This window comes from Scyliorhinus canicula, chromosome 16 (assembly GCF_902713615.1).
Source record: "Scyliorhinus canicula chromosome 16, sScyCan1.1, whole genome shotgun sequence".
Lineage (NCBI taxonomy): Eukaryota > Metazoa > Chordata > Chondrichthyes > Carcharhiniformes > Scyliorhinidae > Scyliorhinus > Scyliorhinus canicula.
In genome coordinates, this window is record NC_052161.1 from 84,559,144 (window position 1) to 84,586,078 (window position 26,935).

At 49.4% G+C, this 26,935-nt stretch overlaps 1 protein-coding gene across 1 annotated transcript; it reads right to left on the bottom strand.

The window, feature by feature from the left end:
* Positions 1-4,766: 4,766 nt before the first annotated feature.
* On the bottom strand, positions 4,767-26,935 carry LOC119951002 (DBH-like monooxygenase protein 2 homolog). Its single transcript, XM_038774034.1, has 8 exons — positions 26,926-26,935; positions 23,217-23,383; positions 22,145-22,236; positions 16,480-16,576; positions 12,086-12,145; positions 7,221-7,351; positions 5,257-5,371; positions 4,767-5,014 (listed from the first exon to the last, which is right to left on the bottom strand). Exons 1-8 carry the CDS (start codon positions 26,933-26,935, stop codon positions 4,850-4,852), a joined length of 837 nt encoding a protein of 278 aa, XP_038629962.1. The 3' UTR covers positions 4,767-4,849.

Genomic DNA, 26,935 nt, shown 5'->3' on the forward strand with positions numbered 1-26,935 from the left:
GAAGTAAAAATATGAAACAGAACTATACATATACGCACTCTTCCAATTCCTTTCCCCATGGTCCATCATCAGTCCTAGTCCCATTCTTCACTTCTGCCCCACCTTCCGCCTTGGCAAACGCCTCCGCCGCCTCCACCATCTCAAAGTAAAAGTCTCTGGAGTTGTAGGTCACCCTCCACTTCGCTGGGTACACTACACTGAACCACATACCGCTGTTATACAGTGTCGTCTTCACTCAGCCGAAGGCCGCCCGCCTCCTCGCCAGCTCCACAGTTATATCCTGGTAAATATGTACACCAGCCCCAGCCCACTGCACCTCCTGCTTCTGCTTTGCCCAACTCAGGACCTTGTCCTTCACGTGGTACCTGTGGAAGCAAATAATCACTGCTCTTGGCGGCTCATTCGCCTTCGGATTTAGGCGTCAACGGGCGATGAGCCCGGTCGAGTTCATACTGAGAGGGATCCTCTCCCTTCCCCACCAACTCCACAAACATCTTGGCAAAGTACTCAGTCGGCCTCGGGCCCTTCACCCCCTCGGGCAGGCCCTCAATCCTCAAATTTTGCCATCGCGATCTATTTTCCAAATTTTCCAATTTAGCTCACAGACCATTGTTGGCCTCGACCACCCTCCTCCCCCATCGAAGTGGGCTGGTCGCTGTGCTGTGACATGGTTTCCTCTATTCCCTTAATTTTCTCACCCTGCTCCCACACCTTGGCCAATGCCTTTAAAACCGCCATCTTCACCAGTGCAGTTGCCTCCTCCACCAACACCTTCCATTGGCCTTCCTCCATTCGATCATCAAAAAATTGCCCCTGGGACTGGTCATTAAACTCCAAAAATCAGTCCCTGAGCAGGAGCCATCCAACATGCGACTTCTTTCCAACATGACGCCAACGGAAGCAAGGTGCGGGATTTAGCACACAAGAAATTGCCTGAATTCCCTCAGGTATGTACGCATTTGGAGAAAATGTTGCTCCCGGATGAAGGGAGGGATGGCCAGGATTGGGGATACACTTGAGTGATTGGCAGAGCAGGGGAAAAGAATCAAGCAGAAGTGGGCGGAGGAGTTGGGGAGATGGAGGCTTTGGTGTGAGGTAATGCAGTGAGTGAATCCCAGTCTGCTCCTGCTCAAGAGTGAGTTTGATATAATTTAAGTTGGTGCACAAGGTCCACCTGACTGGGGCTTGGATGGGAGGGTTTTTCCGGGTGTAGCAGATAGGTGTGAGAAGTGCGGGAGGGGGGGCTGGCGAATCCTGCTCATATGTTCTGGGGGTGTGCAGAGTTGGAGAACGTTTGGGAGACGGTCTTCAGGACCCTATAAAGGATTGTAGGGGTTGAGGTGAAGCCGGACCCTATAGTGGCAATTTATGGGATGTCGGAGGTGCCGGAGGGGGACAGGGCCGATGTCGTGGCCTTGGCTTCGTTGATCGGCCGGCGGAAGATACTTCTGATTTGGAGGTCGGCCACGCGGCTGGGGGTCGTGACAAATTGTGATACTTGTACAATTTTCCACTTTGGAGAAAGTCAAATTTGCCCTGAGGGGGTCAGAGGGGGTATTTGAGGTACAGTGGAGGCCATTCAGGACTATATTTGAGGAGCTGTTTGTCACAGGAGGGAGGGGGGGAGTAAATGGGTAAAATGCATAAACTTTACACTCTGTTATATGTTAAGGTGTGTCACTATGTTGAACATGTTTTGGAATAAAATACCTTTAAAAGGTATTTTGTACTCTAACTCCCATTTAACTAGTGTTTTATACAGCTCTTGTTACTCTACTCCGGGCCGAGTGCACGGTCAATTCCTGCCCCACAGTCCCCGAAGTCACAACACAAGTAAATTAACCAATTATTCTGAAAAAAATCACCGGAACCTTTGGCCCTTGGCTGTCCAATAATTAGTCACCAGGTTTGTAAGGTGAAACACAATTACTGTTTATTTATAACAACATTAATGGCAAAATATGCGGTTAATGCAACGGAATAGCAACAAGCTAACCAACTACCCCTTTTAACTGTCCCACCCTCTACCCACACACACAAGACAGACAAACACAGAGGGGGAGGGGGGAGGGTAAAAATAAAAGGGATGAAGGTCAGAAGATAGGATTCTTTGCTTCAGATGGTGGCTCTGTAGCTGGCCTTCCTCACAGCATGCTGGTTGATCAAAGCCTCTGGTTTACAGCTGATGATGGTTTTTTGGGCAGAGTCATTTATTCAGTACGTACTTACTGGCAGCAAGTCTTCGGGAGAGTCATTTTAGTTCTTATCAAACTGGGCCTTCAACTCCAAAGGTTCACATTCAGCCCTAGTTCTTTCCCGAGACACCGTGTCTCACATCAAACATTGCCTCCAGCTCGGGGTTTTGATTTCACACCTTTGCAGTCTCAAATGAATAGCACCCAGAATCACTGGACAGAAAACCGGCCCTCCCGGTGGCCTCACAAGGAAAGTTTAGCTGGATCTTTTGGGGAGTGAATGAGTTGGGAATTCTCCACCCAGACTGCTGGATCAAAATGTGAAATGCAAACAGAAGCCTTGTCGACTCTGAAAAATACATTGGTGGGATCAGATCCAATCACCACCTGTCACTGGGCAGAGCAAGGCCATTTAGGCCAATTCATTGCCACCAGCCAAATCAATATCAATTCTGGTCATCACTGATGTCAGCCTGAAACAGCACAGCCCTCTGGGTCTTCCTTGTTGGATGAAAAGCTGCTTTGCCTTAAGTCACTGGTCCATTAAACATCCATCAATCAAAAATGTAACAGCAAAAGTCAAAAGAAAGGGGAACTGGGAAAACGAGAGGGGAAGAAAGTGGGAGTGGTGGGAGGAGGGGAGGGATGACCAAGGTTGTTAGGAAGACAGAAGGACTGGGACTGAGGGTCATACTGGGAGTAATGGGGGAGGCGACAAGGAATGGGGAAGTTAAAGTGGGGAAGGAAACTGGAGGGAGGGAGGTGGTAGTGAAGGGTGAGAGGCGAGGGTGTGGGGCAGATGGGAGTGAGTTACGAAGGGAGGTTTTGACGTGGGGGAGGGAAGAGAGATGTGGGCGGTTGACGAAGGGAGAGGGGATTGAGAAGGGGAGGGGTTGATGTGGGGGGAGGGAATGTTGATGTGGAGGGTGACGAGGGGAGGGGTATAGGGATGCGTATATAGGGAAGGTTGACATGGGAGGAGGGAACGTTGATGTGGGGGGCTGACGAGACGAGGGGTTGATGCGGGGGAGGCAAAGTTGATGTGGGGGGGTTGACGAGGGGAGGGGTTGATGCGGGGGGGAGGGAAGGTTGATGCAGGGGGTTGATGAGGGAAGAGGTTGATGCAGTCAGGGAGGGAAGGTTGATGCGGGGGGTGATGAGGGGAGGGTTTGACGTGGAGGGGGGGAAGGGAAAGTTGATGTGAGGGTTGACAAGGAAAGGGAGGAACGATTGACGCAAGATTTGACGAGGGGAAGGTTGACATGGGGGAGAGGGAAGGTTGATGTGGGGGTTGATAAGGGGAGGGGCTGACATGGGGAGGGGTTGATGTGGGGGAGAGGGAAGGTTGCTGTGAGGGGTTGATGAGGGGAGGGGTTTACATGGGGAGGGGTTGATGTGGGGGAGAGGCAAGGTTGCTGTGAGGGGTTGATGAGGGGAGGGGTTGACATGGGGAGGGGTTGATGTGGGGGAGAGGCAAGGTTGCTGTGAGGGGTTGATGAGGGGAGGGGTTGACGTAGGGAGGGGTTGTTGTGGGGGAGAGGGAAGGTTGCTGTGAGGGGTTGATGAGGGGAGGGGTTGACATGGGGAGGGGTTGAGTGGGGAGGGGTTGATGTGGGGGAGAGGCAAGGTTGCTGTGAGGGGTTGATGAGGGGAGGGGTTGACGTCAGGAGGGGTTGTTGTGGGGGAGAGGGAAGGTTGCTGTGAGGGGTTGATGAGTGGAGGGGTTGACATGGGGAGGGGTTGACGTGGGGAGGGGTTGATGTGGGGGAGAGGGAAGGTTGCTGTGAGGGGTTGATGAGGAGAGGGGTTGACGTGGGGAGGGGTTGATGTTGGGGAGAGGGAAGGTTGCTGTGAGGGGTTGATGAGGAGAGGGGTTGACGTGGGGAGGGGTTGATGTGGGGGAAGAGGGAAGGTTGCTGTGAGGGGTTGATGAGGGAGGGGTTGACGTGGGGAGGGGTTGATGTGGGGGAGAAGGAAGGTTGCTGTGAGGGGTTGACGTGGGGAAAGGTTGACGTGGGGAGTGGTTGACGTGGGGAGTGGTTGACGTGGGGAGGAATTGATGTGGAGGAAGAGGGAAGGTTGCTGTGAGGGGTTGATGAGGGGAGGGGTTGACGTGGGGAGGGGTTGATGTGGGGGAGAGGGAAGGTTGCTGTGAGGGGTTGATGAGGGGAGGGGTTGATGAGGGAGGGGCTGACGTGGGGAGGGGTTGACGTGGGGCGGGGTTGATGTGGGGGAGAAGGAAGGTTGCTGTGAGGGGTTGATGAGGGGAAGGGTTGACGTGGGGAGGGGTTGACGTGGGGAGGGGTTGATGTGGGGGAAGAGGGAAGGTTGCTGTGAGGGGTTGATGAGGGGAGGGGTTGACGTGGGGAGGGGTTGATGTGTGGGAGAGGGAAGGTTGCTGTGAGGAGTTGATGAGGGGAGGGGTTGACGTGGGGAGGGGTTGACGTGGGGAGTGGTTGACGTGGGGAGGGGTTGACGTGGGGAGGGGTTGACGTGGGGAGGGGTTGACGTGGGGAGGGGTTGACGTGGGGAGGGGTTGACGTGGGGAGGGGTTGATGGGGAGGGGTTGACGTGGGGAGGGGTTGACGTGGGGAGGGGTTGATGTGGGGGAGAGGGAAGGTTGACGCAGGGGGACAGACAATCATCCGACCCTCTCAGGGGCCCACCAGGAGCCAGGCCACCGCAAGGAGGCTCGCCCCGAGGGCAAAGGCGATGCCCTCCAGACGGACGGAGCCCCCGTTCTCACCCATCCTCGAACATCTGGCCACTTTCTCCTTGGGGATCACTGGAATCTTCTTACCCTTAAAGTGTTTGTAAGCCTGTGGTGGTGGAGTGGGGTAAGGGGGTGGGGGGGGGGGGTAAGAGAGGTATTATTATTCATAAAGAAGCTGTTGTTAACTAAGCTGAATTTATTTACATGTTGAAAATTACAGCACATCATCTCACTCCCAAGGCAGAGCTCTGGGCGAGAGGGAGTGAGGGACAGACAACACAGAGTGTGAGGGATGGAGGGAAGGTGCAGGATTGAAGGAGGTGCGCGCGATCGGGTTGTCAATCTCACCGTGTTGGTGCCGATGACCTGATCCTGATCGGCATCTCGCAGTTTGGTCTCCACCTCGTCAATGAGAGTCTGGTTCCAGTCCCATGACCACATGCTTGTGATTATCTCTTCGGTCCTTCAGAGAGAGGGAAAGAGGGAGGGGTTCCATAAAAAACAGAGGGCCAATCCCAAACTTCAAATGCCCACTTTCCCAACCTCACTCACTCCCTCCACCAACCAGGGCTGGAGCGCTAGGGTCACTCTGTATCTTCATCACCTCAATCTCACCCCTTGTCTCTCTCTCTCCATTTCTCCCTCCGTTTCTCTCTCCATCTCTCTATCTCTCTCTCTCACAGCATCTCTACATATCTCTCTCTCCATTTATCTCTCCGTCTCTCTCTTTCTCCGCTTCCCTCTCTCCATCTCACTCTCTGTCTCTCCACCTCTCTCCCCGTCTCTTCTCTGTCTTTTTCCTCCCTCTTTCCCGTCATCTATCTCTCTCCTTCCTTCTCCCACTCTCTCCTTCCTTCTCTTTCTCTCTCTCTTTCCGACTCCCTTTCTCCACCTCTCCCCCCCCCCCCCCCCCCCCCCGATTCTCTCGCTCTCTCCATCTCTCACTCTGTCATTCTGTGATTAATGTAAGAAATTGTCATTTTTTTGCAGCGTTAATAAAACTTGGATGCATTCAGACAGTATGGCTGCTAGAGGTGTGATCAAGTGACATAAAAGCGAGGTTTTCATTGGTTTGCAGGTGAAGTGTTCTGGGGGTGGAGGAGGAGGTTGCAGAGATAGGGAGGGGTGTAGGGGCTGGAGGAGGTTACAGAGATAGGGAGTGTTGTATGGGCTGGAGGAGGCTACAGAGATAGGGAGGGGTGTAGGGGCTGGAGGAGGTTACAGAGATAGGGAGTGTTGTATGGGCTGGAGGAGGCTACAGAGATAGGGAGGGGTGTAGGGGCTGGAGGAGGTTACAGAGATAGGGAGTGTTGTATGGGCTGGAGGAGGCTACAGAGATAGGGAGGGTTGTAGGGGCTCGAGGAGGTTACAGGGATAGGGAGGGGTGTAGGGGCTGGAGAGTTTACAGAGATAGGGAGGGGTGTACAGTCTGGAGAAGGATACAGAGATAGGGAGGGGTGTAGCGGCTGGAGGAGGTTACAGAGATAGGGACAGGTGTAGGGGTTGGAGGAGGTTACTGAGATAGGGAGGGGTGTAGGGGCTGGAGGAGGTTACAGAGATTGGGAGGGTTGTAGGGGCTGAAGGAGGTTACTGAGATAGGGAGGGGTGTAGGCTGGAGGAGGTTACAGAGATAGGTAGGGGTGTAGCGGCTGGAGGAGGTTACTGAGATAGGGAGGGGTGTAGGCTGGGGGAGGTTACAGAGATAGGGAGGGGTGTAGGGGCTGGAGGAGGTTACAGAGATTGGGAGGTGTTCAGGGGCTGCGGAAGGATACAGAGATTGGGAGGGATGTAGGGGCTGGAGGAGGTTACTGAGATAGGGAGGGGTGTAGGGCTGGAGGAGGTTACAGAGATAGGGAGGGGTGTAGGGGCTGAAGGAGGTTACAGAGATTGGGAGGGTTGTAGGGGCTGAAGGAGGTTACTGAGATAGGGAGGGGTGTAGGGCTGGAGGAGGTTACAGAGATAGGGAGGGGTGTAGCGGCTGGAGGAGGTTACTGAGATAGGGAGGGGTGTAGCGGCTGGAGGAGGTTACTGAGATAGGGAGGGGTGTAGGGGCTGGAGGAGGTTACAGAGATTGGGAGGTGTTCAGGGGCTGGGGAAGGATACAGAGATTGGGAGGTGTATAGGGGCTGGGGAAGGATACAGAGATTGGGAGGGATGTAGGGGCTGGAGGAGGTTACAATGATAGGGAGGGGTGTAGGGATGAAGGAGGATACGCAAATAAGGAGGGTTTAGGGACTGGTGGAGGTTACAGAGATAATGTGGGATACAGAGATTTGTGGAAATTATAGCAATGGGCAAAATGGCTCACATACGTGTCCCCTGTGATGTTCAAGACACTTGAAGCAGTGCGAGCTGTCACATAACTCAAACACGTCAGCAGTTCATTCTTTGGATAATAGAACATGAAGGCGAGACACATTTCCTCAGTTGTTGCCAATCCACCCTGTAGAAAAAGCATTTGGTCACGATTCACACATTCAGACTAAAAGTTTTTTTTTAAATATTGAAATTAAGAGTGACCAATTCATTTTTTTTCAATTAAGGGGCAATTTAGTATGGCTAATCCACCTAACCTACACATCTTTGGGCTGTGGGGGCGAAACCCATGCAAACATGGGGAGAATATGCTAACTCCACATGGACAGTCACCCAGAGCCGGGTTCGAACACACACATTGAGATATGACAGGCTCCTCAGTGTAACAATCTGGTATACCTGCACCCCTCATTGTAACACTCTGGTGTACCCGACAGCCCTCATTGTAACACTCTGATATACCCCACACTTCTCATTGTAACACTCTGATATACCCCACACCCCTCAGTGTAACACTCTGATATATCCCACACCCCTCACTGTAACACTCTGATATATCCCACACCCCTCACTGTAACAGTCTGATATATCCCACACCCCTCACTGTAACACTCTGATATATCCCACACCCGTCACTGTAACACTCTGGTGTACCCCACACCCCTCACTGCAACACTGATATACCCCACACTCCTCACTGTAACACTCTGGTATACCCCACACTCCTCACTGTAACACTATACCCCACACCCCTCAGTGTAACACTCTGATATATCCCACACCCCTCACTGTAACAGTCTGATATATCCCACACCCCTCACTGTAACAGTCTGATATATCCCACACCCCTCACTGTAACACTCTGATATATCCCACACCCCTCACTGTAACAGTCTGATATATCCCACACCCCTCACTGTAACACTCTGATATATCCCACACCCGTCACTGTAACACTCTGGTGTACCCCACACCCCTCACTGCAACACTGATATATCCCACACTCCTCACTGTAACACTCTGGTATACCCCACACTCCTCACTGTAACACTCTGATATACCCCACACTCCTCACTATAACACTGATATATCCCACACCCCTCACTGTAACACTCTGATATATCCCACACCCCTCACTGTCACACTCTGATATACCCCACACTCCTCACTATAACACTGATATATCCCACACCCCTCACTGTAACACTCTGATATATCCCACACTCCTCACTGTAACACTGATATATCCCACACCCCTCACTGTAACACTCTGATATACCCTATACCCCTCACTGTAAAACTCTGATATATCCCATACCCCTGACTGTATCACTCTGATATATCCCACACCCCTCACTGTAACACTCTGATATACCCCATACCCCTCACTGTAACACTCTGATATATCCCATACCCCTGACTGTATCACTCTGATATAACCCACAGTCCTCACTGTATCACTCAGATATACCCCACACCCCTCACTGCAACACACTGATATATTCCACACCCCTCACTGTAACACTCAGATATATCCCACACCCTTCACTGTAACACTCTGATATATCCCATACCCCTCACTGTAACACTCTGATATATTCCACACCCCTCACTGTAACACTCAGATATATCCCACACCCCTCACTGTAACACTCTGATATATCCCATACCCCTCACTGTAACACTGATATATCCCATACCCCTCACTGTAACACTGTGATATATCCCACACCCCTCACTGTAACACTCTGATATATCCCACGCCCCTCACTGTAACACTCTGATATATCCCACACCCCTCACTGTAACACTCTGATATATCTCACACCCCTCACTGTAACACTGATATAGCCCACACCCCTCACTGTAACACTGATATAGCCCACACCCCTCACTGTAACACTGATATAGCCCACACCCCACACTGTAACACTCTGATATATCCCATACCCCTGACTGTATCACTCTGATATATCCCACACCCCTCACTGTAACACTCTGATATCCCACACCCCTCACTGTAACACTCTGATATATCCCACACCCCTCACTGTAACACTCTGATATAGCCCACACCCCACACTGTAACACTCTGATATATCCCATACCCTGACTGTATCACTCTGATATATCCCACACCCCTCACTGTATCACTCTGATATATCCCACACCCCTCACTGTAACACTCTGATATATCCCACACCCCTCACAGTAACACTCTGATATATCCCACACCCCACACTGTAACACTCTGACATACCCCACATCCCTCACTGTAAAACTCTGATATACCCCACACCCCTCACTGTAACACTCTGATATATCCACACCCCTCACTGTAACACTCTGATATATCCACACCCCTCACAGTAACACTCTGATATATCCCACACCCCTCACTGTAACACTCTGATATACCCCACACCCCTCACTGTAACACTCTGATCTATCCCACACCCCTCACTGTAACACACTGATATATCCCACACCCCTCACTGTGACACTCTGATCTATCCCACACCCCTCACTGTAACATTCTGATATATCCCACACCCCTCACTGTTACACACTGATATACCCCACACCCCTCACAGTAACACTCTGATATACCCCACACCCCTCACTGTAACACTCTGATATATCCACACCCCTCACTGTAACACTCTGATATATCCACACCCCTCACTGTAACACTCTGATCTATCCCACACCCCTCACTGTAACACTCTGATATATCCCACACCCCTCACTGTGACACTCTGATCTATCCCACACCCCTCACTGTAACATTCTGATATATCCCACACCCCTCACTGTAACACTCTGATATATCCCACACTCCTCACTGAAACACTCTGATATATCCCACACCCCTCACTGCAACACTCTGATATATCCCACACCCCTCACTGTATCACTCTGATATATCCCATACCCCTCACTGTGACTGTGATATATCCCATACCCCTCACTGTAACACTGATATATCCCACACTCCTCACTGTAACACTCTGATATATCCCACATCCCTCACTGTAACACTCTGATATATCCCACACCCCTCACTGTAACACTGATATATCCCACACCCCTCACTGTAACACTCTGATATATCCCATACCCCTCACTCTAACACTGATATATCCCACACTCCTCACTGTAACACTCTGATATATCCCACATCCCTCACTGTAACACTCTGATATATCCCACACTCCTCACTGAAACACTCTGATATATCCCATACCCCTCACTGTGACTGTGATATATCCCATACCCCTCACTGTAACACTGATATATCCCACACTCCTCACTGTAACACTCTGATATATCCCACATCCCTCACTGTAACATTCTGATATATCCCACACCCCTCACTGTAACACTCTGATATATCCCACACTCCTCACTGAAACACTCTGATATATCCCACACCGCTCACTGCAACACTCTGATATATCCCACACCGCTCACTGCAACACTCTGATATATCCCACACCCCTCACTGTAACACTCTGATATATCCCACACCCCTCACTGTAACACTCTGATATATCCCACACCCCTCACTGTATCACTCTGATATATCCCATACCCCTCACTGTGACTGTGATATATCCCATACCCCTCACTGTAACACTGATATATCCCACACTCCTCACTGTAACACTCTGATATATCCCACATCCCTCACTGTAACACTTTGATATATCCCACACCCCTCACTGTAACACTGATATATCCCACACCCCTCACTGTAACACACTGATATATCCCACACCCCTCACTGCAACACTCTGATATATCCCACACCCCTCACTGTAACACTCTGATATATCCCACACCCCTCACTGTAACACTGATATATCCCACACCCCTCACTGTAACACTCTGATATACCCCACACCCCTCACTGTCACACTCTGATATACCCCACACCCCTCACTGTGACTCTGATATATCCCACACCCCTCACTGTAACACTGATATATCCCACATCCCTCACTGTAACACTCTGATATATCCCATACCCCTCACTGTAACACTCTGATATATCCCACACCCCTCACTGTAACACTCTGATATATCCCACACCCCTCACTGTAACACTCTGATATATCCCACACCCCTCACTGTAACACTCTGATATATCCCATACCCCTCACTGTAACACTCTGATATATCCCACACCCCTCACTGTAACACTCTGATATATCCCACACCCCTCACTGTGACTCTGATATATCCCACACCCCTCACTGTAACACTCTGATATATCCCACACCCCTCACTGTAACACTCTGATATATCCCACACCCCTCACTGTAACACTCTGATATATCCCATACCCCTCACTGTAACACTCTGATATATCCCACTCCCCTCACTGTAACACTCTGATATATCCCACACCCCTCACTGTAACACTCTGATATATCCCATACCCCTCACTGTAACACTCTGATATATCCCACACCCCTCACTGTAACACTCTGATATATCCCACACCCCTCACTGTGACTCTGATATATCCCACACCCCTCACTGTAACACTCTGATATATCCCACACCCCTCACTGTAACACTCTGATATATCCCACACCCCTCACTGTAACACTCTGATATATCCCATACCCCTCACTGTAACACTCTGATATATCCCACACCCCTCACTGTAACACTCTGATATATCCCACACCCCTCACTGTAACACTCTGATATATCCCATACCCATCACTGTAACACTCTGATATATCCCATACCCCTCACTGTAACACTCTGATATATCCCACACCCCTGACTGTATCACTCTGATATAACCCACAGTCCTTACTGTAACACATTGATGATAAATACTCACCCACGTTATGTTTGATCGATTCTCCGTGTTATATGTGCATTCTGTAATCAGCACATCCCCCTGGTGAGGAAGTGAAAGTAAAAGATAATCGGGGTGATTAGCTGTTTAATTTTCTGCTTTAAGCGCTGCTGCTTGCATACAGTCAACGAGAGTTTGTTTTATTATCAACCCCTGCAAGCCAGGTAGCACCCCTCAGTCCTGAAGCTCCGACAAGTAATATAATGTAATATAACAATATAATCTTTATTAGTGTCACAAGGAACTTACATTAACACTGCAATGAAGTTCAGGCTGCACGGTGTTGCAATGGTTAGCACTGCTGCCTCACGGCGTCGAGGTACCAGCTCTGGGTAACTGTCCGGGTGGAGTTTGAACTTTCCTTGTGTTTGTGTGGCTTTCACACCCACAACCCAAAGATGTGCAGGGAAGGTGGAGGTTAGAGAGATAGGGAGGGATGTGGGGTCTGGAGGAGGTTACAGAGATAGGGAGGGATGTGGGGTCTGGTGGAGGTTACAGAGATAGGAAGGGGTGTAGGGTCTGGAAGAGGTTACAGAGATAGGGAGGGTTGTAGGGTCTGGAAGAGGTTACAGGGATAGGGAGGATTGTAGGGGCTGGAGGAGGTTACAGAGATAGGGAGGGTTGTACGGGCTGCAGCTTACAGAGGTAGGGAGGGGTGTAGGGGCTGGAGGAGGTTCAGAGATAGGGAGGGGTGTAGGGGCTGGAGAAGGTTACAGAGAAAGGGAGGGGTGTAGGGGCTGGAGGAGGTTACAGAGATAGGGAGGGGTGTAGGGGCTGGAGGAGGTTACAGAGATAGGGAGGGGTGTAGGGGCTGGAGAAGGTTCAGAGATAGGGAGGGGTGTAGGGGCTGGAGGAGGTTACAGAGATCGGGAGGGGTGTAGGGGCTGGAGAAGGTTCAGAGATAGGGAGGGGTGTAGGGGCTGGAGGAGGTTACAGAGATAGGGAGGGATGTAGGGGCTGGAGGAGGTTACAAAGATAGGGAGGGTTGTAGGGGCTGGAGGAGGTGACAGAGATAGGGAGGGTTGTAGGGTCTGGAAGAGGTTACAGAGATAGGGAGGGGTGTAGGAGTTGGAGGAGGTTACAGAGATAGGGAGAGTTGTAGGGGCTGGAGGAGGTTACAGAGATAGGGAGGGATGTACGGGCTGGAGCTTCCAGAGAGGTAGGGAGGGTTGTAGGAGCTGGAGGAGGTTACAGAGATAGGGAGGGTTGTAAGGGCTGGAGGAGGTTACAGAGAAAGGGAGGGTTGTAGGGGCTGGAGGAGGTTACAGAGATAGGGAGGGTTATAGGGGCTGGAGGAGGTTACAGAGATAGGGATGGTTGTAGGGGCTGGAGGAGGATACAGAGATAGGGAGGGTTGTAGGGGCTGGGGGAGGTTACAGAGATAGGGAGGGTGTAGGGACTGCAGGAGGTTACAGAGATAGGGAGGGTGTAGGGACTGGAGGAGGTTACAGAGATAGGGAGGGTGTAGGGGCTGGAGGAGGTTACAGAGATAGGGAGGGTTGTAGGGGCTGGAGGAGGTTACAGAGATAAGGAGGGGTGTAGGGGCTGGAGGAGGTTACAGAGATAGGGAGGGATGTACGGGCTGGAGCTAACAGAGAGATAGGGAGGGTTGTCGGGGCTGGAGGAGGTTACAGAGATAGGGAGGGTTGTAGGGACTGGAGGAAGTTACAGAGAAAAGGAGGGATGTCGGGAGCTGGAGGAGGTTACAGAAATAGGGAGGGGTGTAGGAGCTGGAGGAGGTTACAGAGATAGGGAGGGGTGTAGGGGCTGGAGGAGGTTACAGAGATAGGGAGGGTTGAAAAACTGAAACTGAAACTGAAATCCGCTTATTGTTACATGTAGGCTTCAAATGAAATTACTGTGAAAAGCCCCTAGTCGCCACATTCCGGCGCCTGTTCGGGGAGGCTGGTACGGGAATGGAACCGTGCTGCTGACCTGCCTTGGTCTGCTTTAAAAGCCAGCTATTTAGCCCTGTGCTAAACCAGCCCCTTGTCGTGGTTGTAGGGGCTGGAGGAGTTTACAGAGATAGGGAGGGTGTAGGGACTGGAGGAAGTTACAGAGATAGGGAGGGTGTAGGGGCTGGAGGAAGTTACAGAGTTGGGGAGGGTGTAGGGGGTGGAGGAGGTTACAGAGATAGGGAGTGTTGTAGGAACTGGAGGAAGTTACAGAGATAGGGAGGGTGTAGGGGCTGGAGGAAGTTACAGAGTTGGGGAGGGTGTAGGGGTGGAGGAGGTTACAGAGATAGGGAGTGTTGTAGGGACTGGAGGAAGTTACAGAGATAGGGAGGGTGTAGGGGCTGGAGGAAGTTACAGAGTTGGGGAGGGTGTAGGGGTGGAGGAGATTACAGAGATAGGGAGGGATGTAGGGACTGGAGGAAGTTACAGAGATGGGGATGGTTGTAGGGACTGGAGGAAGTTACAGAGATAGGGAGGGTGTAGGGGCTGGAGGAAGTTACAGAGTTGGGGAGTGTGTAGGGGGTGGAGGAGGTTACAGAGATAGGGAGTGTTGTAGGGGCTGGAGGAAGTTACAGAGTTGGGGAGGGTGTAGGGGGTGTAGGAGGTTACAGAGATAGGGAGTGTTGTAGGGACTGGAGGAAGTTACAGAGATAGGGAGGGTGTAGGGGCTGGAGGAAGTTACAGAGTTGGGGAGGGTTTAGGGGGTGGAGGAGGTTACAGAGATAGGGAGTGTTGTAGGGACTGGAGGAAGTTACAGAGATGGGGAGGGTGTAGGGGGTGGAGGAGGTTACAGAGATAGGGAGGGTGTAGGGGGTGGAGGAGGTTACAGAGATAGGGAGTGTTGTAGGGGCTGGAGGAAGTTACAGAGATAGGGAGGGTTGTAGGGACTGGAGGAAGTTACAGAGTTGGGGAGGGTGTAGGGGGTGGAGGAGGTTACAGAGATAGGGAGGGGTGTAGGGGCTGGAGGAAGTTACAGAGTTGGGGAGGGTGTAGGGGGTGGAGGAGGTTACAGAGATAGGGAGGGGTGTAGGGCTGGAGGAAGTTACAGAGATAGGGAGGGTTGTAGGGACTGGAGGAGGTTACAGAGATAGGGAGGGTGTAGGGGCTGGAGGAAGTTACAGAGATAGGAAGGGTTGTAGGGACTGGAGGAGGTTACAGAGATGGGGAGGGTGTAGGGGGTGGAGGAAGTTACAGAGATAGAGAGGGTTGTAGGGACTGGAGGAAGTTACAGAGATAGGGAGGGTTGTAGGGGCTGGAGGAAGTTACAGAGATAGGGAGGGTGTAGGGACTGGAGGAAGTTACAGAGATAGGGAGGGGTGTAGGGACTGGAGGAGGTTACAGAGATAGGGAGGGGTGTAGGGGCTGGAGGAGGTTACAGAGATAGGGAGGGGTGTAGGGGCTGGAGGAAGTTACAGAGATAGGGAGGGGTGTAGGGACTGGAGGAGGTTACAGAGATAGGGAGGGGTTTAGGGGCTGGAGGAAGTTACAGAGATAGGGAGGGTTGTAGGGACTGGAGGAAGTTACAGAGATGGGGAGGGTGTAGGGGGTGGAGGAGGTTACAGAGATAGGGAGGGGTGTAGGGGATGGAGGAGGTTACAGAGATAGGGAGGGGTGTAGGGACTGGAGGAAGTTACAGTGATAGGGAGGGTTGTAGGGACTGGAGGAAGTTACAGAGATGGGGAGGGTGTAGGGGTGGAGGAGGTTACAGAGATAGGGAGGGTGTAGGGGATGGAGGAGGTTACAGAGGTAGGGAGGGTGTAGGGGCTGGAGGAAGTTACAGAGATAGGGAGGGTGTAGGGGCTGGAGGAAGTTACAGAGTTGGGAAGGGTGAAGGGGGTGGAGGAGGTTACAGAAATGGGGAGGGAAGGTGATCCAGAGTGATCTGAAAAGGGTGATGTCGGATTTAAAGTGTGAGGCAGGTCGCAAGCCAATGTGATCGCGAAAAAAGGGGATGTGTGGGGGTTAGTGCGGCCTCCTAGAGAATGTTCCTACTGTTCGGGGAATCTTAAATCAGAGGGGACAGTCTCAGGCCAGCATTTTATCCCCCATCCCTAATTGCCCGACTTGAGAAGGTGGTGGGTGAGCCCCCATCTTGAACCCATCGCTGTCCCCGCGTGGTGTAAGTACACCCACAGCGCAGAAAGGGACTTCCGGGATTCTGTCCCAGTGACAGTGAAGGCACGACTGATATATTTCCCAGTCGGGTCGGTGTATGTGGGGCATGGAGGGGGTACCTGCAGGCAGTGGGTGTTCCCCATGTGTCTGCTGTCTCCACTTGTCCGTCTAGATGGTGGCAGGTTTGGAAGGTGCTGTTGAAGTAGTTTTAACGGTGCATCTTGTAGACAGTACACACAGCGGAGTTGGCAGACTAGCAGTAAAAAGTGCAGTTACATGTTGTCTCCGTTAACACCCAATGCTTACCCGGCGCACGGTGACGGGCTCCCTGAGCATCCGTGACTCCTGTAGATTAAAATCATAATATTTGTCCTGCGCAATTGTCCTGATCTGCTCCCCACCTCTGAAATACAGAGCAAAGCTGACATTAGAAATAGATCATTGGCCTGAGATGCAGACACAATGTTGATGTTTTCTATCTCGCCCTCTGTCATAAAAATACCATAAATTCAGAAAATGGTTCTTCTTCAGAATCCAAGAACACTCTGCAAGAATTGGTGTCTTTTGGCAAAAGACACACACACACTCTCACACGCACACTCGCACACGCACACTCACAAACTCACACTCGCGGGGGGGGGGGGGGGGATAGAGGGGGGGGCAAGGGGGGGTGTTCCTTATTATAGTTACTATTTTTTTTTTCGCTACTGTTATGTAACTTAACGTTGTGTTAATTTAAGTTGTTGTTAATATGTTGGGTTGTTCATTGAGAAGGGGCGAAGGTTCATGATTGTTGTCATTATTGTTATTGTTGGTATTTTAGTATGGTTTGATGTTGTTGTATAAATTCAAAACTTTTTCAATAAAAATTATTTTTTTTAAAAACTCACACTCGCACACATACTTGCACACTCACACACGCACACTCACACTCACATACTCTCACACACGCTCATACACACACTCACACACACTCACACAGACATCTACATACTCACACAACTCTCTCACACACACTCGCACTCACAAACTCACTGACACACATGCTCTCACACACATACTTTGAGTTTTGTTTTCAGTTGGAGAGCTGCATTCAAACCTAGGAGGTGTATTTTGGTCTCTCTGCATGCTAAAGAATGTCTCCAGATCACTTGAGGATTTCAAAGTAATACCTGTTTCTGTAAGGAATGCAAACCTACTGTCTTTGTTAAAAACGGTTTTTGACTTATGGATGTTGTTGGGAAAGTTACTGAGTGTTACCTATGGAGTACTGTATCTTTGAGGGGGGGTATCAGTGTTGGTAGTTGATGAGGTGTTTACTGTGTGTTTGAAAAATCTTAACTGGATTCTTAGAACAAACAGTGTTTTGTTTTAAAATACTTTAGATCTCTGTTGCATCACAGCTGTAAAGTGGGCTCTTGTGCTTCCCATAACCAAAATCTATTCAAAGTTGTGGGTCAGGTGAACTCCATGTTTTACTTTGGGGTTCTCTGAACCCTGGCCCATAATACACACACACTCACAAACTCACACACACTCTCACACATATACTCGCACACTCACACACGCACATTCACACACACCCCATACACACACACACATCCACACACACTCATACACTCACATGCACTCACACACACATCCTCACACTCATACACTCACACACACTCATACACTCACACTCACACACATCCACACACTCACACTCACACACATCCACACACTCACATACACTCACACACACATCCTCACACTCATACACTCACACACACTCATACACTCACACTCACACACATCCATACACTCACACTCACACACATCCACACACTCACACACACTCACATACACACTGTTGGAGGGCATTTTGTGATACTGGACTATGATATAAATTATAGGTGGCCCTGTAACTACATTTGTACTCCTATATTACTTTTGAATGGTTCTGATGAAACAAAAGGTACTCGTTGGCTTAGATGCCTGTTTTGAAGAGGCAATTTGTAGAAATAGATAGTGTATACACAATGCTGTTAATATCAGAAAAGACACAAAATGGCTGTTAGCTATTTTGTGATATTAATGACACAAAATGGCTGAACAAGTCACATTCCCTGTAAACTGCCCCATGAGACCCAAGCGTGGGTATGTATAGGGAGTATCCCAACAGCCGCTGATAACAGCTTCACAGAACAAGACGTGCAATATATCCTTGATAAGCTCAAGGTCCCCCGCTGTAGGCAGGACAGATCAGTGTTACGTTAGTTTTGAATGACTTCTGTATGAAGTTAGGGGCGGGTAAGACAACACCCACTTTAACCATATATGTGATGATTGACTGCATGTAATAAGTGTGACGCGAATATAGTTGATTGATTGTACGTACATGAGAATACAAACTAATTCCACCCCTTGAATCTGTATATTAACCCGCGTGAGCTTTAGCTCAAGTGAGAGAAGGTGCTGTCAAAGGCTGCGGAGTCTGAGACCTTCCCTCCCAGAATTCTGACATAATAAACTGCCTTTTTACTTATACTCAGGCCTTGGTGTGAATATTTTCACCCCAACACTCACATACACTCACACACTCTCAAACTCACACACTCACACGCACTCACACTCACACACGCTCACACTCACACACTCACTCACACACTCTCAAACTCACACACACTCACACGCACTCACACACACACACTCACTCACACACTCACCCACACACACACACACACACACTCACTCACACACTTACCCACACACACACACACACTCGCTCACAAAGTATCTCATAAAGTCACACACACACTCTCACACATACATTCGCACACACTCATACACTCACACACTCACACACACACTCACTCACACACACACACTCGCTCACAAAGTATCTCATAAAGTCACACACACACTCTCACACATATACTCGCACACACTCATACACTCACAAACACTCACACACACTCACACACATCCACACGCTCACACACACTCACATACACTCACACCCTCAAACCCACACACACTCATGTGCACTCACACTCACACCCTCACACACACACACACTCACTCACACACCCACAAACACACACACACACACTCACTCACTCACAAAGTAGCTCACACATTCATACACACACTCACACACACACTCACTCACACACACACTCACTCACAAAGTATCTCATAAAATCACACACACACTCTCACACATATACTCGCACACACTCATACACTCACAAACACTCACACGCATCCACACACTCACACACACTCACATACACTCACACCCTCAAACCCACACACACTCATGTGCACTCACACTCACACCCTCACACACACACACACTCACTCACACATCCACAAACACACACACACACACACACTCACTCACAAAGTAGCTCACACATTCATACACACACTCACACACACACTCACTCACACACACACTCACTCACACACAAAGTAGCTCACACATTCATACACACACTCGCACACATACACACACTGTTACGACTTCCTGGGATAAAGCACGGTCAATTCCAGGCCCAGAGACCCTGCAGTCCCAACATAAATGGATTAACAATAATTTGTATGTTTTCCTGAGGTCTATGACCCTCAATGCTCCAATGAATTCCAGACACCAGGGACGGAATTCTCCGAACTCCCGGGGGTCGGAGAATCGCCCGGGGCCGGCGTAAATCCCGCCCCTGCCATGGCCGGAAATCTCCGCCACCCGGGAATCGGCGGGGGCGGGAATCGCCCGCGATGGGCCGAAGTCCCGCTGTTGTCAGGCCTCTCCCGCCGACGTGGTTTAAACCACCTCTGGTGCCGGTGGGAGCAGGTGGCACGAGCGGGCCCTGGGGTCCTGGGGGGGGGGGGGGGTGCGGGGCGATCTGACCCCGGGGGGTGCCCCCACGGTGGCCTGGCCCGCAATCGGGGCCCACCGATCGTGGGGGCACTCATTTTCTTCCGCCGCCACCATGGCGGAGGCGGAAGGGACCCCCTCCACCGCGTATGCGCCGGGGTGACGTCAGCGGCCGCTGACGCTCCGGCGCATGCATGGACTCACGCTGGCCGGCGAAGGCCTTTCGGCCAGCTGTGGCGCCAGTCGGCGGGGCGCCAAAGGCTGTTGGCGCCAGTCGGCGGAGCGGGAGCCACTCCAGCGCGGGCCTAGCCCCTAAGGGTGCAGAGAATTCCGCACCTTTGGAGAGGCCCAACGCCGGAGTGGTTCTCGCCTCTCCGGTAAGCCGGGACCTCCCCGCCCCACCGGGTAGGGGAGAATCCCGGCCCAGGTTTGTAAATAAAACATTAAAAAAACTGTTTATTCACTGTCCATGTGGAGTTTGCACATTTTCCCTGTGTCTGGGTCAATCCCACCCCCACAACCCAAAAATGTGCAAGGTAGATGGATTGGCCATGCTCTATTGCCCCTGAATTGGAAAAAATGTATTTATTTATAATAAGAGAAAAGATAAACATGTAATGGAAACAATATAACAATGGTCCACTGAAATAACCATTCCCAAAACCCCATCCCACTCACCATCCACCCAGGTACACAGTGGGTGGGAAGGAAAGGTTCAGAAATAACAGGGATTAAATGGGTTGAAATGAATCTTTGCTGCTGAGATGGCCGTCTTTGTAGTCGCTGATCTTGAAATCATTGGTTGGTTTGGATCTTTTAGAATCTGCCTTTAATGAGACCTTGTGGACTGCTGGTATTCCTGTGGAGTTACACCTTCCCTTGTACAGGCCTCCACCAGATTGACTCTCAGTCTCACTGAGATAGTACTAAAATCCTCTACTTGTGAGATTACAGTAAGTTCACCATCCTCTGCCTTTCAGTTACTTGTCTGGTCTTTGTGCAGGGTAACCGGTTATGGTATAGCGAGTGAGAAAAAAAGACCTGGACTTATGGATTCTCAGGATAGGTATCGGCATGGGTTTTCTCAGCCTTTCTCTCAGAGGTTTAACTTACACAGGCCTGGTTAGATAAAGAAAGATTGCAGCATTTAAACCAGGGGATAACCCTTCACATGCCTGATAGAGTATCCAAACCTGCTCATTCCAGCCAAGATATCAAGAAGTTCCAACCTTTCTGGGAGAGATATTTAACAGGCTTCCGCCCAGCCCCTTGTCATAATTACTTCAAAAGCAAAGGTCTGTAGTTTTAAAAACAGCCAGAAGACAGGGATTAAAAAGGAAGCCAGGAACAGACAAGGATTTAAAAGAGGTTCCTTACAACCCTCACGCACATATATACACTCACCGACACACACACACTTATACACACACACCCACTCATATACACACACACTCTCATATGCACGCACACACTCATATGCACACACACACATACATACTCACAGACACACTCACATGCTGTCATATAGACACATACGCAGACACACAATCATATGCACAGGCACACACACATATACACACACACGCACACTCGTAGACACACACAGACATACACACTCATATACACACATACCCACAGAAACACATAAACTCACACACATTCATGGTATGCACACTCACACTCAGACACGGACACACACACATACTCAAACACACACACACTTACAAATACGCCCACACACAATCATACACACAGACAGACACATTCTCTCAAACACTCATAAACACACTCATAAACACACTCTCAGACACACACGCTCTCACATACACAGACACACATATTCTCACCCTCACACACTCTCATTCACATAAACCCACACACTCACACACTCACTCACCCACCTCCTCCCAGTTTCACACACCAGGCAGCCCCTTCCTCTATTGGATTGGGATAACTCTCTCACCCACCTCCTCCAAGTAACTACCCCATGCAGCCCGTTCCCCTATTAGAAGGGGGATTTAACCCTCCCACTCACCTCCTCTCAGTTACAACCATGGAAAGGTGCAACAGTCAAATATCGTTGAAGAATCTCCCACTTTTCCCCCTTACCTGAACTGCAAGATGCGAACTTTAGACCCTGTAAGGTGCGTGTGGAGTATCGATCCAAAGATTTGCATATCCGTATATTTCTTGCCTTCCTCCTGGAGCAGATAATCAGGGATTAAACAGAACCTGAACATCCAGCAGCTTCTAAAGGCTTGCAGGGTGGCAGACCCTTATGGGCAGACCTCCACCATTGAGGCAAGATTGCAAGTGTGCAAGAAATTGGGCAATTTAGGCCAATCCTTGCTGCAGTTTAGAAGAATGATGGGACATCTAATTTAGGTACATAAGATGCTGGAGTGGATTGACAATATTACGATCCTGTACCTGTGATGGATGAAGGCATTTCAGATATATTGTGTTATAGGTATTTCGTGCAGTAAAGGTTAAAAGCCTGGGTTAGTGCAGTGTTTTTAAGTGTTTTTAAGGGGGAAGATGTGATGATGTAACAATTTCAGACAGATTGTATTATAGGTATTCAGTGCAGTAAGGGTAAAAAACCTGGATTAGAGTGTGTTTGACTGCTGCAGTCATTTTTAAAAAAGAAATCCTGTTCAAAAGACAAGCATGTTTTACGTATCAGGTTTACAATTTGGTTAGACCACATTTGGAGCACAGTTCACAGTCCTGGTCTCCATATCCCTCAGCCTGACCAGACTTGGAGCACTGCTCTCATTTCCGGTCTCCGTATCGCCCACTTGGACCACATTTTGAGCACCATGCACGTTTATGATTTCTGTGTCCATCATTTAGGTCACATTTGGGGTTCAGGATGAACCTCTTAACCCAGAGAGTAGGGGATATTTAACTGGCTACCACAGGCAATGGGTTTGAGGTGAATCCCAGTGATACATTCAAGGTGGTGAGGGGGGGGGGGGGGGGGTTGGCAGGTGGCTTGATGAGGGTGTGTTGATTGCGGGGAGATAATATGATGGGGTGGGAATTGTCTTGTGTTGTATGGGAGTACTATTAGTGGACAGAATAGCAAACTGTTCTGATTCCCAACAGGAATATTCTACCAAAGCTATTTCATCCACCTCGATCTTGAGATTGAAACGATTGGTTGTGGGTGCCATACCTTATCAACAGGAGATGTGTCACAATATGCATAGGTCTTGAAGGATGATGCCTTTGGAGGGATGACTAAGAACTCAGCAACTTGAACACCCGTCCAGAAAATCCCAACGTCAAATTTACGAAGATTAGTCGTCAGATGTAATTTAAATCCACAATTGTCAACGACACCTAAAGAAAAATCAAATAGATAACTATTACCTTCACATAACCCTAACACTTCACAAAGCCCCCATTCTAATCCAGTCCCAACCTTAACCCTAACCCTAATCGTAACCCTAACCAAACCCAAACCCTAACCCAAACCCGAATGCTAACCCAAACCCAACCCTAACCCAAACCCAACCCGAACCCAACCCTAACCCAAACTTTAATCCTAACCCTAATTCAATCCTAACCTTAACCCAACCCTAACCCTAAACCAACCCTAACCCAAACCCTAACCCTAACCCTAACCCGAACCCAACCCTAACCCAAACCCTAACCCAAACCCAACCCTAACCCAAACTTTAATCCTAATCCTAATCCATCCTCACCTTAACCGAACCCTAACCCTAATCCAAACCCTAACCCTAACCCTAACCCAACCCTAACCCTAACGCAAACCCTAACCTTAACCCAACCCTAACCCTAACCCTAACCCAACCTTTAATTCTAACCCTAATCCATCCTAACCCCTAACCCTAACCTAACCCAAAACCTAACCCTAACCACAATCCAATCCTAATCCTAAATCTAAACCAAACCAGAACACTAACCCTACACTAACCTAAACCCTAACCCAAACCCTTACCTAATCGCAAACCAAACCCAACCCGACCCTAACCCAACCTCAACCCTAACCCTACCCCTAACCTGACCCTAACCCTGATCCTAACCTTACCCTAACCCTAACCCTAACCCTACCCCTAACCCTAACCTTACCCTAACCCAAACTTAAACCATAATTCAACCTTAACCCTAACCCTACCACTAACCCTAATCCTAACCCTACCCCTAACCCTAACCTTACCCTAACCCTAACCTTAACCCTAATCCAACCTTAACCCTAATCCTGACCCTATCCTAATCCAACACAAATGTTTTTAAAAATAAATTTAGAGTACCCAATTCATTTTAGAATATAGAACATAGAACATTACAGTGCAGTACAGGTCCTAATGCCCTCGATGTTGCACCGACCTGTGAAACCCCTCTAAAGCCCATCTATCGCCCTTCTTCCATCGGGCAGGAGATACAGAAGTCTGAGACATGCACAAACAGACTCAAAAACAGCTTCTTCCCCACTGTCACCAGACTCCTAAATGACCCTCTTATTGACTGACCTCATTAACACTACACCCTGTATGCTTCAACCGATGCCAATGCTTATGTACTTACATTGTATATCTTGTGTTGCCCTATTATGTATTCTCATGTATTTTCTTGAATTTTGTTTAATTCCCTTTTCTTCCATGTGCTGAATGATCTGTTTTCACTGTACCTTGGTACACGTGACAATAAACAAATCCAATCCAATCTACACTATTCCCTTATCATCCATATGTTTATCCAATGACCATTTAAATGCCCTTAATTTTGGTGAGCCCACTACTGTTGCAGGCAGGGCATTCAACGCCCTTACTACTCGCTGAGTTAAGAACCTACCTCTGACGTCTGTCCTATATCTATCTCCCCTCAATTTAAAGCTATGTCCCCTCGTGCTAGACATCGCCATCTGAGGGAAAAGGCTCTCACTGTCCACTAATACTCTTGATGTGGAGATGCCGGCGTTGGACTGGGGTGAGCACAGTAAGAAGTCTTACAACACCAGGTTAAAGTCCAACAGGTTTGTTTCAAACACGAGCTTTCGGAGCACGGCTCCTTCTTCACCTGAAGAAGGAGCCGTGCTCCGAAAGCTCGTGTTTGAAACAAACCTGTTGGACTTTAACCTGGTGTTGTAAGACTTCTTACTGCACTAATACTCTGATCACCTTGTATGCCTCAATTAAGTCACCTCTTAACCTTCTCCTCTCTAACGAAAACAGCCTCAAGTCCCTCAGCCGTCCCTCATAAGATCTTCCCTCCATACCAGGCAACATCCTGGTAAATCTCCTCTGTACCCTTTCCAATGCTTCCACATCCGTCCTATAATGCGGTGACCAGAACTGCACGCAATACTCCAAATGCAGCCGCACCAGTGTTTTGTACAGCTGCAGCATGACCTCATGGCTCCGAAACTCAATCTCTCTGCCAATAAAAACTAACACACCGTAAGCCTTCTTAACAACCCTATCAACCAGGATGGCAACTTTCAGGGATCTATGTACATGGACACCGAGATCTCTCTGCTCATCCACACTACCAAGAAGCTTACCATTAGCCCAGTACTCTGTCTTCCTGTTATTCCTTCCAAAATGAGAAACGAAGAGCTTACCTGATATTTACTCACCCCCCTTAGGTTAGAGGAGGTGGAAGGGTGGGGGACACTACAAGTGTAGTGTCTCAGGTTTAGCAACCGCCCAACTTATTTCCAATTAAAGAGCAATTTAGTGTGGCCAATCCACCTAGCCTGCACATCTTTTTTGGGTTATAGGGGTGAAACCCACGCAAACACGGGGAGAAAGTGCAAACTCCACACAGACAGCGACCCAGAGCTGGGAACGAACCTGGGACCTTGGCGCTGTGAGGCAGCAGTGCTAACCACTGCGCCACCTGCTGCACTCCCCAACCCAAATCAGAACCCTAACCCGAGCCATAACCCTAATCCAACCCTCACCCAATTCAAATCCTAATTCTCACCCAACCCTTACCCTTTTTGTTTCACAATTTGTCCAATTTAACGTGGCCAATCCACGTTTCTTGCTCGTCTTTGTGTCATGGAGTGAGACCCATGCAGGCACAGGGAGAATGTGCAAAGTCCACATGGATAGTGACCCGGGGTTGAGATTGAATCCGGGTACTTGGTGCCGTGAGGTAGCAGTGCTAATCACCGCCCCAGCGTGCCACCCACCCTAACCCGAATCTTAACCCTAACCCTAGTCCTAATCCTTTTCCTAATGCTAACCGTAACTCTAAACCTAACCCTAAACCTAACCCTAAACCTAATATGACATCCAACCCTAACCCTAACACTCACCCTATTCCTGAACCTAACCCTAATCATAACCCTAATCAAAACCCTAACCTTAACCCTAATTCTAACCCTAACTCTATCCTAATCCTAACTCTATACTAATCCTAATCCTATTCCTAACCCTACCTTTAATACAAACTTTAACCCTAATCTTAATCCTAACCTACTTAATCCTACTGCCTGCAACAGTAGTGGACTCACCAACATTAAGGGCATTTAAATTGTCATTGGATAAACATGGATGATAAGGAAATAGTGTAGATGGCCTTTTGAGTGGTTTCACAGGTCGGCGCAACATGGAGGGCCGAAGGGCCTGTACTGCGCTGTAATGTTCTATGTTCTAACCCTAATCATAACCTTAATCTTATTCTGACTCTATCCTAATCCTAACTTTATCCTAATCCTATTCCTAACCCTAACCTTAATACGAACCCTAACCCTAATCCTAACCTGAACCCTGATCCTAACGCAAATCCTAACCCTGAAGGCTCCTGGGTTATGTGATCAAGGCCACACAATCACAGAATAATACAGTGCAGAAGAGGCCCTTCGGCCCATCGAGTCTGCACTGGCACATGAAAACACATGACCTACCTACCTGTTCCCAT